The following is a 12,439-nucleotide window of genomic DNA, read 5'->3' on the forward strand; positions in this document are numbered from 1 at the left end:
TGTCTCTCCCTTTTCCTGATCCAGTGGTGCAACTGTTGCAACGACTGGGAAGAGCAAGAGTTGCAATGGACTGTAGATAGCGCAGTTTGTTGGGTTTCGCCTTAATAGCCTGCCCATCATGCATTGCCTTCATCCGCCGGTGTAGTCGTTGGGTTCCCATTTTGGTCACCTCTTCCACATATATCGCCGTTGGGGTCTAATTGGAGCTCTGTAAGCATGTCTGCCTGATGCGGGGCTCCACCACAGATTTGTCGTTCGGGGTTTACTTGCGTAGCCTTATACTTACCAAGGATAATCTGCAAGGCAGCAGGGCAGTGGTTGGCAGGAGCCAGGACGTATCCACATGCCAGTGGGCCTATGCGCCGTCCCTCTGGGGCTCACTGCTGTCCGAGATCCCCTATTGGTGTAGCCTGGGCCCACGAGACACCCAGTTACCGTGTGTTGCCATGAGGAGGCACAGCAGGAGTCTTGATTGTGAAGAGGCTGTGTACTGGCAGGGGAGGACTTATGCAAGGTTGTTTCCCTGTTCAACATGTGGGTTAGCCAGTGGCTGTAGCTAAAATCGAGAGAAAGCAAGCAGTGCTTACACCTTAACACTAACATAATGCTCCCACGGTAGACGCATTACACCACTATGTGAGCATGCGCGCGCACACACACACACACACACACACACACACACACACACACACACACACACAAGTTCTGAAAGAAAGTTATTGGACGTTGTCGCCTGTGATACAATATTGACCTTCCCTCGTGGCCATCCTCTCCACTCTGTCCACTCCACTTCCTTCTCTGACGTTCTCATCATTCTCCCACCGTCTCCCATCTCCTTTCTTACCCATATCCTTTCTCTTTCCTTCCCTCCCTCCGTCTTCTTATTTCCATTCCCTCCTCTCCTCCATCCCTCCTCCCTCCCATCCCCCTCTACTTCCCTCCCCCACTTATCCCTCACTCGCCGGTATCTGGTGGCCACATAAGGTGAACAAGACTTGAATGCTTAGTACCAAGAACTCTCGTAGTCAGCAAATATATCTCTCCCTTTGTGTGTGTGTGTGTGTGTGTGTGTGTGTCCAGAATATAAGAATTAAATTTATCCTGTGACATACAAGTTAGCCTTGTTCCGAGGTCGTATTAAACAAGGAACATGACATACAACCGTAGATACGAGAGAGGACGCCGTGACGATCTACTAAGAGGATATTTTGTATCTTTAAAGCTGTCAGTTTGGTTGACTTGGGGTGAAGCCAATATTTTCGGACAAACGAAATTTAACTTAATGTAAAGGTAAACTTATCTAGTGATGGTTTGGTCTTTGTTTCTTATGAAAAAATAATTGTTGTATAACAGGGATATATAGAGAATATACTGCAGTCTGATGAAGCCTTAAAACACAACTGATGTTAACCAAAAGATCACCAAACGTTAACAGGTTGTCTAGGCCTCTATCTTCAGCCACCTCAAATGTCCATAAATTTACCTTCGCAGAATAATTTAAAGTGTTAAAACACAAATCTCTTTTCTTCATAGAACTTTTATGTTAATATCATATTACTGAGTAAAGCCTCGCATTCAAAGTTGTAAGCAAGACAAAGACCACCAGTTTCCAAGCCATGTGGAATTAAAGCGTGATAGTATTGAACAGGAAGGCGTAATCCGAATACCCATCACATGTCATTAGTAAATAGCATGTGTTAGAAGGAGTTATTTAGAAGGTACAAGGAACCTTTTACAGGCCAAATCACTGAAGGTGAGAGAGAGAATTTTATTTTAAAGATTTGATCCCAAGGCTGTTTTGTTGAGTTAGCCCATAGAGAGAGGCGTTTAGGAGCCTTTGGGTGCTGACTTAGCCATTTTATTTTCCAAATTGTTCTAATAATAATTAAGTATTATCCTATAAGCAACTCATGTTAATACTGACTTGTTGCAAAACATGTTGTTCAGAAAAACTAAGAGCAAATACACGTAGAGATTACAGCGATAGATGGAAACCACAATTTCAAAGTTTGAAAAATACTAATTTAGAAAAAAAACATTTATTTATAAGTTTAATTATTTCACTGGAATTATTTAAATCCACGAAATTATGCTCAGTGCACAGAGATACCTGTAAAATAACATGTGAAGTAACTAATACTCAATGTCTCAAACCTTCTCCTTACCCACTCTCATTCCCTCTATTCGCTGCTCATCCACCCCCCTCCCCAACCTTCCCCTCTGACTGAGGCTGTGGTCGGCCCCCGGCATCTTCCCTTCGGTATTTCTCCTTCAATGACTTTCTCCACCACCTGTGTCTCCCCCCTACACCTCCCCCCCTCCCATTACAGCACTATTTATATGAGTTTTCTTTTTTATATGTGTTTTATTTTAAGGGATCCCTGAAACAAAAACACAAAGCTTAATTGGAAAACATGGTAAAAAATTATTATCATCCCGGTGCTACATTGTGTATGTGGATTGGATTGCGTGTTAGTATTTATGAATAATTGGGGGATTGTGTATAACATTAAGTATAATAGATACAATGGTTACCTAACGAGCAGCAGTTAATACACAACCATCAACATTGCTGTCAACATTTACCTACCCTCTAACCTCGACAAAGTCTCACTGCCAACACAAGAATCATGGCATTTTTATACGAGTATACAAGTTTATAATTTAAAGGTGCTTAAATACTTTAATTCATCGACGAAACTGATGGGACCGATAGAAAAGTGTGGACTATTGTCGTTAAATGTTATGATTAATATTAATGGTGAAGTATATATTGGGAGTAAATGGAAACATTAAGATGCGTTTTTGAAAGGCTTTAATGTGATGTAAACCTTGACTTTACTCAAGGACTCATTGGCTTTATCCTTGAACTCCTTGACTCTCAGAGGGCCGCTGCCCACCGAAAACGTCATCTATAAACACAGAAGTTCTGAATAATGGCGCCTCCTTGTAACATACTCTTTATCGGTGATGTGGACGATATTGTTTCAATGCCAATAGGATTACTTGTATGCCTTTCAGCACTATAATGTTTACATTTCAATATGTCAAGAACAAAGTCAAAGTCCCAAGGAAAAAATAAAAAATTTTGTCCTTGCTGTCACCTGGGTCAAAGACATCTCCTTGACTTTGGACGATCGCAATCACGGAATTTAAAGCATAAGTCAAGATATAAAGTCAAACATCCTTACTCGCACAAGTAAGGAAGGCAGCCAAGAAAATGGAAAAGAGAGTTGGTGCCAGTACATACCCTTTTTTAACCCCGTTTAGATGGGGAAGACCTCAGACTGGGTGCCATTGTGCAGGAGACTACTATTCATGCCATCGTTGAGTTGCCTCACAATGGTGAGGAATTTTGGTGGGCAGCCAAAACGGCTGAGGGTCCACTAGAGGGCATTTATGTTGAAAGAGTCGAAGGCCTTGATTAGGTCGATGAAAGCCATGTACAGTTCGCGACGCTAATCTCGGCACTTTTCCTGTATCTCGCGGGCAGCAAAAATCATGTCAGTGGTGCCACGTGATGGTCTAAAGCCACATTGAGATTCTGGGAGGAAGTTTACCGTCTCAGGAAGAAGTCTGTTTAGGAGGACTCGGGCGATAATCTTGCCAGCCAATCAGTTAAAGCAACATTGATTATCGGGTCATTTTCATCAAACCAGTCCAGGTGTACAGTATTCCTTCGATCTGGCCGAGGGTATCTCTGCAGGTTTTTGTCATGACATTGTCGAGAATATCTCATTCGGCACTGGGATTTGGGTTGTTTGTTGTCAGGCTCTTTATCATCCCCTTGTTCGAGCTGCTCTCTGAAAGCATGTGCTCCCACAAGTTCCTCCAGTCGATTAGTGTCAAAGCTTGCTGCCTTCGCCATTTTGGGGCGACGTGAAGTGATAGCTCGGCTCAGACGAGCCAATGATCATTACACTGCCCTGCATAGTTTTTGAGGTTTGTGTATTATTAAGCTTTTCTGGGTGTATTTTGCATGCTGATCTCAAAAATGTTATCCATTTTGCTCAATCAGATCAGAATTTTGTGCTATAGTATTTTAAACGGAGATTCAGGTAAAATATTGTCATTTTTCGCTCAAAATGGGGTCCTCATATTCGTTCATTAAAAAAATCATCCGAGACATTGGCAAGCCTCACAGAAAAGATTTCCGTCAGTTTTAATGCCCTTACGATGCATTTAAATACACCCACGTGCTCGCCGGCCATTTAAATGTCCACCGTGACGCAAAGGAAAAGAGTATATATCCGTGTTTTTATACATATATTTTTTCACAATTAAATTTCTTTTTCATCTGGTGGTACATGGCATGTACTAGCAACCACCCCGATGTGCCTCTAAAGTCTAGACCCTCAGTCAGTGTCTCTCAAAACTTCAAGAAAGTGGGAGTGTGTGCGTCTCTCTCTCTCTCTCTCTCTCTCTCTCTCTCTCTCTCTCTCTCTATCTTGCACACATACACATGCGCATATTTCTAATCATATACACACCTGTTTTTTCTTCTTACAGAGTTGTACATTTAATCATGAATCGGAAGTGCAAGAACGACCCGAACAGGTTTTGCTATGTGTGCGGTTGTGTAACAATGACAGACCGACAGTGCACCATTACTCCCCTAGTGAAAAGCTTATATCATGCATACTTTGGAATGAAACTTGGAAATCAAGATAAAGCTGTTTTTTCCACAGGTTGTGTCCATGGTGCTGGGCCTACAAGGTGGTTACACCAAGTTTCCATGTTTCCTCTGTCTGTGGGATAGTCGAGCAGACAAGCAGCACTACATGCAATGTGACTGGCCTGCAAGAAGTGGACTTACTTCAGGTTCTCACAATGTTGTTGCCCATGCTCTGGTGAATCCGCAGAACATTCTTCTTCCGCCACTGCACATCAAGCTCGGTCTGTTCAAAAACTTTGTAAAGGCACTGGATAAAAAAAGCCAGGCTTTCAATTTTCTGAAAGAAAAATTTCCAAAAGTCAGTGAGGCAAAGCTGAATGCAGGAATTTTTGATGGCCCTCAGATCAGAGAGCTTTTCAAAGATCCCAAGTTTGATTGCAGCATGGATGTAAATGAGAAGAAAGCCTGGCATGCCTTTAAGTCTATTGTCTCCAATTTTCTTGGCAACTACAGAAGTCCAGAGTATGGACGAGTTGTTGAGGACCTACTTCTGAGCTACAAAGTTCTTGGTGCACGCATGTCCATCAAGATGCACTTCCTCAGCTCCCACTTGGAGAACGCTTCCATCAAGATATCCGTGTAATGGAGGAGCGGTACCAGGGTCGCTGGGATATCAACATGCTCGCCGACTACTGTTGGTGTCTGAAACGGGACGCCCCAGACACCAACCACCAAAGAAATTCTCTGCGACAGCCATTTATGCATGTCTAACTGTAAAGGCATCTATGTAGTTGACATATTTTGGTCCTATGTGTTGTGGTTACATTTCTTATGATATATTTTGCAAAAAAATTTTGACATCATATTTAAGAATTTCGATTTTTTCCTAACTCCCATAGCATAAAAATCTGACCTGATTGGGCAAAATGAATGGCATTTTTGGAATCAGCACGCAAAATACATAAAGAATCAGCTAAGAAACCCCGCACCTCATGAATTCTATTTTCAAATGCAGCCCAGTGTTATCGGAGTGGTCTGAGCCACACATGGCTCGGATGATGAGGACATCTCTGTGATCTCTTTCTCTGACAATGATGTAGTCAATGAGATGCCAGTGTTTGGTTAGTGGGTGTTGCCACGAACCCTTGAACTTGTCGGCCTACTTAAACAAAGTATTGGTGATAGTGAGGTTGTGTGCCAGCACACTTTCTGAGGAGGAGAAGGCCGTTGGGATTCTACTTGCCTAGTCCATTTCTCCCTATTTTTCCCTGCCAAATGTCAGCATCTCTGCAAACTCTAGCATTGAAGTCACCACTGAGCATAACCTATCTTCTCTGGGGACATAAATTAGCACTCTGTTGAGATCGGCATAAAAGGCCTCCTTGATCTCATCCTCTGCATCCAGTGTTGAGGTAAATGCACTGATGAAGAAGGCATGATGTGAGTGATTCAGTGGGACTTGGAGTGTCATGAGGTGCTCGTTGATCCCAACAGGCATTTCAGTTAGCCTATGCAGGATGCATTGGCGAATGGCAAAGCCAATTCCATAAATACGAATTTTCTCCGCATCGAGTTTAGTCTTCCAGGAGAAGGTATAGCCAGAACCCCGTTCTGTGAGTCGACCCTCGTTTGCAAGCCGGGACCCACTAATGGCTGCTATATCGATATTATACCTAGCCAGCTCTTTTGAAACAAGGATGGTTCCTCTTTTAGCATGGTCATTTGTGCCAGTATCCAGTAGGGTCCTGATATTCCATGCAGCGACCATAAGAGGATGTATAGTTTGTTTTTGTTTTGATATGTGATTATGATTGTGTTTTCGACCACATAAGGATGACCTTACTGGGTGTGGTTGCCCAGTCAAGTTGGTTTTTAGGCAGGCTCTGCTTAGGGCACCTTTTCTAGCCCCTTCCCCATGTGGGGTGAGCAGATTGGTTCCTCGAATGGGCTGCTCAGTCGCACAAACAGGACCGGATTGCACTGCTGCCTAGATAAACAACCATCTTATCTATTCCGCCCATGTGCAGAGTTGTGGCTAGAGACTTCTAACAGTCATCTCTGCTTTGTCTCAATCACCACTCGTCCGTCGCCATAGGACTTTTGGGCGTATAGGGGTTTTGATGATGATGAGAAGTATGATGAGCTGGATGATGGCTGTGTGTGCATTGATTTATGTGGTGAGGCAGGAGCACAGGCTGCAACCACACATCTTGGCTCTCTATTTTTGATCCAGTGGTGCAAGATTTGCAATGACTGCCGCTAGCCCAGTTTGTTGAGTTTCACCTTAGTAGTCTGTCCATCATGCATTGCCTTCGTCTGCCTGTGTAGTCGTTGGGTTCCAATGGTGGTCACCTTTTACGCCTATACCACCATTGGGGTCTTGTTGGAGCTCTGTAAGCATGTTTGCCTGATGTGGGGCTCCACAGCAGATTTTTCATTTGGGGTTTACTCTCGTAGCCTTATACCTATCAAGGTTAATCCGCAAGGCAGCGGGGCAGTGGTTGGTAGGCTCCAGGATGAGTCTACTTTCCATTGGGCCTATGCGCCGTCCCTCTGGGGCCCACTGCTGCTCCGAGATCTTTTGCTGGTTTAGCGAGGGCCCATAAGGCACCCAGTTACCATGTGTTGCCACAAGGAGGCACAGCTGGAATGTTGTTGGTGAAGAGGCTGTGTAATGGCAGGTGAGGACTTATGCAAGTTTCTTCCCTGTTCGCCACGAGGGCTAGCCAGCGGTTGCAGGTGAAAGCGAGAGGAAGCAAGTAGTTCTTGCATCTTAACACTAACATAATGCTGCCACACTAGACAAATTGCACCACCCTGTGCACACACACACACACACACACACACACACACACACACACACATGCCTTGATCACACTGGGGTGAGAACTTATTAGATTAGCAATTCGGTAGCTACCTGGATTAACCAGTTGACCATCCCTCAAATCCTTCCATCAGGATATACCAACAAACTCCCACCAGGAAAACAGCGAAAAAATTAGTGATCAAGCTACGACTGATACAAAAGAAATAAATTCAGTAAAAACAACAATAAAAACAGTGTTGAATAGAGCATAAGATCTAATAAATCTGTGGTTAGTGGAAACACTCTGCCTCCGGTCACGGCCAATGTTTTCCTTCCCAAGACACTACCAGTGAGGTCCTCCAGCCAAGGATCTCCAGCCACACCCTTGTTTACTGTGTCCCTTGGACTGTAGTGTTATTGTGCTACTAAAATCCACCTATCAAGAGTCACTCATTACAGTAGTCCTCTCAGCTCCTGATCATTATCATGTCTCCATATATAAATTTGGAACCGAGCCGATACCACCTGTCACCTCGGGTACTTGTCCGCGCATTGTTGTGTAATACTACAACAGATTCATGCCTGCATAACCTCATACAGCTAGTTGTAAGACTATCCCCTTTCCAACCACTGCAAATCATAACTTGTATAATTACTTCAATTATTTTTTTGTGCTGAAAGGTTTTGATAAGCAACACACTACCCAAGGTCACTTTATGTAACATATATCTGGCCATTGTATAATCTTAGTCTTTTACCGTTATATTTTCCAATAAACTGTTTATTATTATTACACACCAACTATCCCTCAACCGCTCATCACTACACCAACATTAGGTTCCTCTGTTGAGATAAGGAAGAGAAGGAAGAACTCTGTTGCTAAATATACCCTTTAACTTCGCTATTGATAATTGTTGCTCATCGTGAGGAACTCAATTAATGGAAAAATTTTATCCCTTTATAATGGAATAACTATCAGCAGTTTAGTGAGGAACTTTACCGATGAAAAAAGTTATTCACTCTAATAATTTAGTGTTTTCTGACGTCAGTAAAGACAACTTTATTACGGACTAGCCGAATTACCCGCGCCTTGCTGCGGTTCACACATTTTTTTTGTAAGAAAATGATGATTGATTTTAAATCATTGATATAATTTATGAAGAAAAATGATACATTTCAATATAACTCAATGTAAAATGTAATGCATGAAAAATTGGAAATCATTATTTTTTGTAATATATTAAATCAAAATTACATTATTAATTTTTATTCTTATTCTATTTCTTGTAAATCAATTTTTTTCAAAATATCAAATCAAAACTTGATCATTTTATATTTGTGTAAAGCATTATTTTCAAATTAGCAATTCAAAGATTAATTATTTATTTTTTAACATAATAAATACATGAAAATAAATTTTCATACTTTGTCCTAATGAAGAACTTCAGGGTAAACAACATTTCTTGTCTTTCTTTGATTGGCTAAAATGTAGAGGTTTTTTGAAGTTCCAGTCCTTGAAACAGCCACATAAAACATGCCATGACTGAAACATGGGTTTGTCAGATCTATACCAATAGTTTTTGAAAGTTTGACCTTGACTCTTATTGATGCTCATGGCAAAGCATGGCCTCACTGGGAACTGCAGCCTCCTAAATGCAAAAGGCAACTCGCTATCACTTGGTATAAGTGGAATCCTCGGAATGAGAATAGCTTGACCTTTGTAAGGGCCGAATATAATGGTTGCTTCAATCAAGTTCTCATGCAATCTTGTTACAACACATCTTGTTCCATTTATTGTTTGGGGTGGGTCCAATGATCTCAAAATCATGATCGGAGAACCAACTTTAACTTTCAGAAGATGGGGAGGCATTCCAGAAAACTCAATTGAATTCAAGAACTCTGTAGGATACTGTTCAGCTTCATCATCATTTGTTGTAGTGTCAATAGATTTGTACACTTTTTCCTGCCCTGAAAATTCATCCATTAGCCATTTATTCAACTTGTTGACATTGGCATTTAATGGAGAAACAATCGCTCGCTCAGCAAGCCAGTCTGGATGTTTTCCATTCAAGCTCAAGTCTGGATACACTCTTGCCTTCAAATCCTCTAGTTTCTCAACACATTTGCCAAGTTCTTCAGGAACTAAAATTGTATCAGGTACTTCTACATAAGGGAGGTGTCCATCTCCAATTGTAAGAAGAAGGTTTGAAAAGTTTGCTGAATCTGAATCACCAGTCATATGAGCCCTCATATTTGTTGTCAGCTTCTTCACAAATACGTGTCTCCAAAGGTAGGATTCCTTTAAACTTGCATCAACAATGTTTGCTCTTGTTCCATTTTTCACAACAGGCAAAATTTGACGGAAGTCCCCTGATAATAGAGTTTGAATACCACCCATTGTCTTCTTGACACCTGTGATGTCTTGTAAAGTTCCATCAATAGCTTCAAAAACAGTCTTATGAGCCATGGGGGCTTCATCAACAATTATTGCTTTTGTTTCCCGTATTACTTTGGCCATGTTAGAGTTTCGAGTAACTGAACATGTAGGCTCATCCATTCTGTATGTGTCCAGTGGTATGCAAAGTACGTCCTCCTTCCAACAATGTTGCTGCAATACCACTTGATGCAGTTGCCAGCACAATTTTTCCTTCTGACCTAATTTTTGCTAGAATTAAGTTTTGCAAATAAGTCTTACCTGTTCCTCCAGGTGCATCAAGAAACATAATGTTTTTATGATCTTCTCTTTCACCATTCACCATCTCCAAAAATGCTGTATAAGCACTCCTTTGATCCTCTGTCAATTTTTGATATTGTTCATCAACCTGAACTGCCAACTCCTCCTGATTGTAGTTGGTCTCACGTCTGTATTCACGACAAAGCTGCTCATTATCAACATGGGGTGCTCTTGGTAAGCCATATGTTGTCAAAACATGTCCTCCCATCATGAGAACTTTGTATTCCAAATGACACAAAACTTGATTGAAAACTAAATCTGAGACTGGAGCATCTGGATCATTCATAGACCTGCGATGTTGCATTAAATAATCTTCTGACAATGTTTCTTTGAATATCTCCCAAAGCTCTGCTGGATTACTTGGCGAACATGCTGTCAAAATTATGGCAAAGAGGCATCTCATGTTTGCAGGTGACTGAGAAATTCTTGCTTCTTGCATGGCAAGTCGTAAATGGTCATCATTCTCCAAAAGCCCCCTGGCAAGGCAAGCTTCTCTGAATGTTGTGCATAGAATGCCATCAACTATTTTTAGATCTTGGAATGAAGTTGGTCCTCTCACTTCGTTCAGGAGAAGTCTCAAAAAATAACACTCTCCAACTCTTGGGCTGATTGTGTACATCCTGCCAATGGCCGGAGCCTTCCAAACCGGGCCATCCTCATTAACTCCATCAATCAAAGTACCTCTCTTGCGACGATTCCATTTCTTTGTACTTTTAATCCAAATGTAATATTGTGGGAGTTCAGCATACTTCAATGTCTTTGCAAAGTCATCATCTTGGCAGAGCTGGAAAAAACGTGTCAAAGTTGTAGGAGGTGGAGGGCCAACAGCTCTCTCTAATGCATTTTCTTCACGAAAGAGCACTCTTTGTCCATTCTCAAGATGAATTGCCAAACCAACAACTGGTGGGAAATGCACATGTGTAGGATGCTCAAGAATCCGCCATGCTGCTTCTGATGATGACACATATCTCATGTTTTGGTATTGGCTGATTTCATCAATCACCTGTGGTTCTTGACTATTGACTTGTGCAGCATTTTGTAACTCAAAAACAGCTTGATCTGACCCCTTTGATATGTATTTGATGCAATACTTGATTGAATGAATTGATGAGCAGATTTCAACATTGATATGACAGTTGAATTGTCGCAACAAATATGTATTGTAAGGCACTACCCATTGATTGGTGATTTCTTGCTCAACTTGACGTCCATATTGTCTCATTTTGATCTTGCCAATGTGACCTCCATCTTCTGGCTTTCTCCTTCTATATTTTGGATAGGAGTCATTCCCTTGTTCAGTAGCTTGTAGGAAATCTTTGGGAAATTGTTTGGAACATTTTCTGTCGACCATACATGGGGATCCTTCATTTAGGGGACCACATGGGCCATGGATCATGTGTTTCATGACCAGATCATGTAGTTCTTTATCTTGCTCTTTTTTAGGGATTTCTGCAGAAATTGCCAAATCATATTCTTCGGCTTTGATTTTGTGCTCTGGAGCTATCCAGAAAAGAAAGTGCGCATGGGGTAAACCTCTCTTCTGGTAAGCAATGGTGTACAGCCATGCTTGCAAAGTACCAAATTTTCCCTTCTTCATATGTTCCATAAACTTTTTCACTTTTAATCTGAAGACTCTCGCAACAATATCTGGTCGATCATGACTCTCTTGTCCGGGAGCCAAATTGTCAACAATTTCGGGCCAACGTGGATTACATGTCATAGTGATAAAGTAATCTGCTCTTCCTTAGTGTCTCACAAAGGCCATCGCATCTGATCTTTTTTCATGAAGGTATCGAGGACCACCAGTATAGGTCGCTGGAAGCACAATGCGACGACCAACTTGATTTGGATCTCCATCAGCAGCAAGCAGACTATCACGTAAATCTGAGTAATTTTCAGCACGGAGACTTTGCTGTTCTCTTCTCAAAAACTTCAATCTTTCAGTTTCTATTTTGCAGTATGCATCCACCAAGAATTGCCGGAAGAGTCGCCTTCCAAGCAAGAGGTAGTTCCCTTCTCTGCACATAATATGGAAAGAGTAAAACTGCAACTGTGTGACTTTCCGACCATTTCTCCCTTGCAAATATATGTGGTAGCCGTCTGTTCCATATGGAAAAAACAATGGATACATCAAAGGATCATAGGATCGATGTAGCTCTGAAATTCTCCTCAATCCACCTTGTTTCAACTGAAGAACAATATCTCTATTTTCTGTAGGCTCATTTGACATTAAAATTGCAACTTCAGCCCCTGTTGGTGCATTAAAACGCCGAGCATGTTCTCC

The 12,439-nt window shown here is 41.7% G+C and overlaps 2 protein-coding genes across 2 annotated transcripts; both read right to left on the reverse strand.

Annotated features, from left to right (window-relative positions):
- Nucleotides 1-8,865: 8,865 nt before the first annotated feature.
- Nucleotides 8,866-9,939, reverse strand: LOC121875094. The gene has a single exon (XM_042379438.1). It carries the CDS (start codon nucleotides 9,937-9,939, stop codon nucleotides 8,866-8,868), a length of 1,074 nt encoding a protein of 357 aa, XP_042235372.1.
- Nucleotides 9,940-9,970: 31 nt separating this feature from the next.
- On the reverse strand, nucleotides 9,971-11,875 carry LOC121875095. Its single transcript, XM_042379439.1, has one exon. The coding sequence runs from the start codon at nucleotides 11,873-11,875 to the stop codon at nucleotides 9,971-9,973; it is 1,905 nt and encodes a 634-aa protein (XP_042235373.1).
- Between the last annotated feature and the right edge of the window lie 564 nt (nucleotides 11,876-12,439).

The sequence above is a fragment of the Homarus americanus genome, unplaced genomic scaffold (assembly GCF_018991925.1).
Source record: "Homarus americanus isolate GMGI-L3 unplaced genomic scaffold, GMGI_Hamer_2.0 scaffold36970, whole genome shotgun sequence".
NCBI classification, from domain to species: domain Eukaryota; kingdom Metazoa; phylum Arthropoda; class Malacostraca; order Decapoda; family Nephropidae; genus Homarus; species Homarus americanus.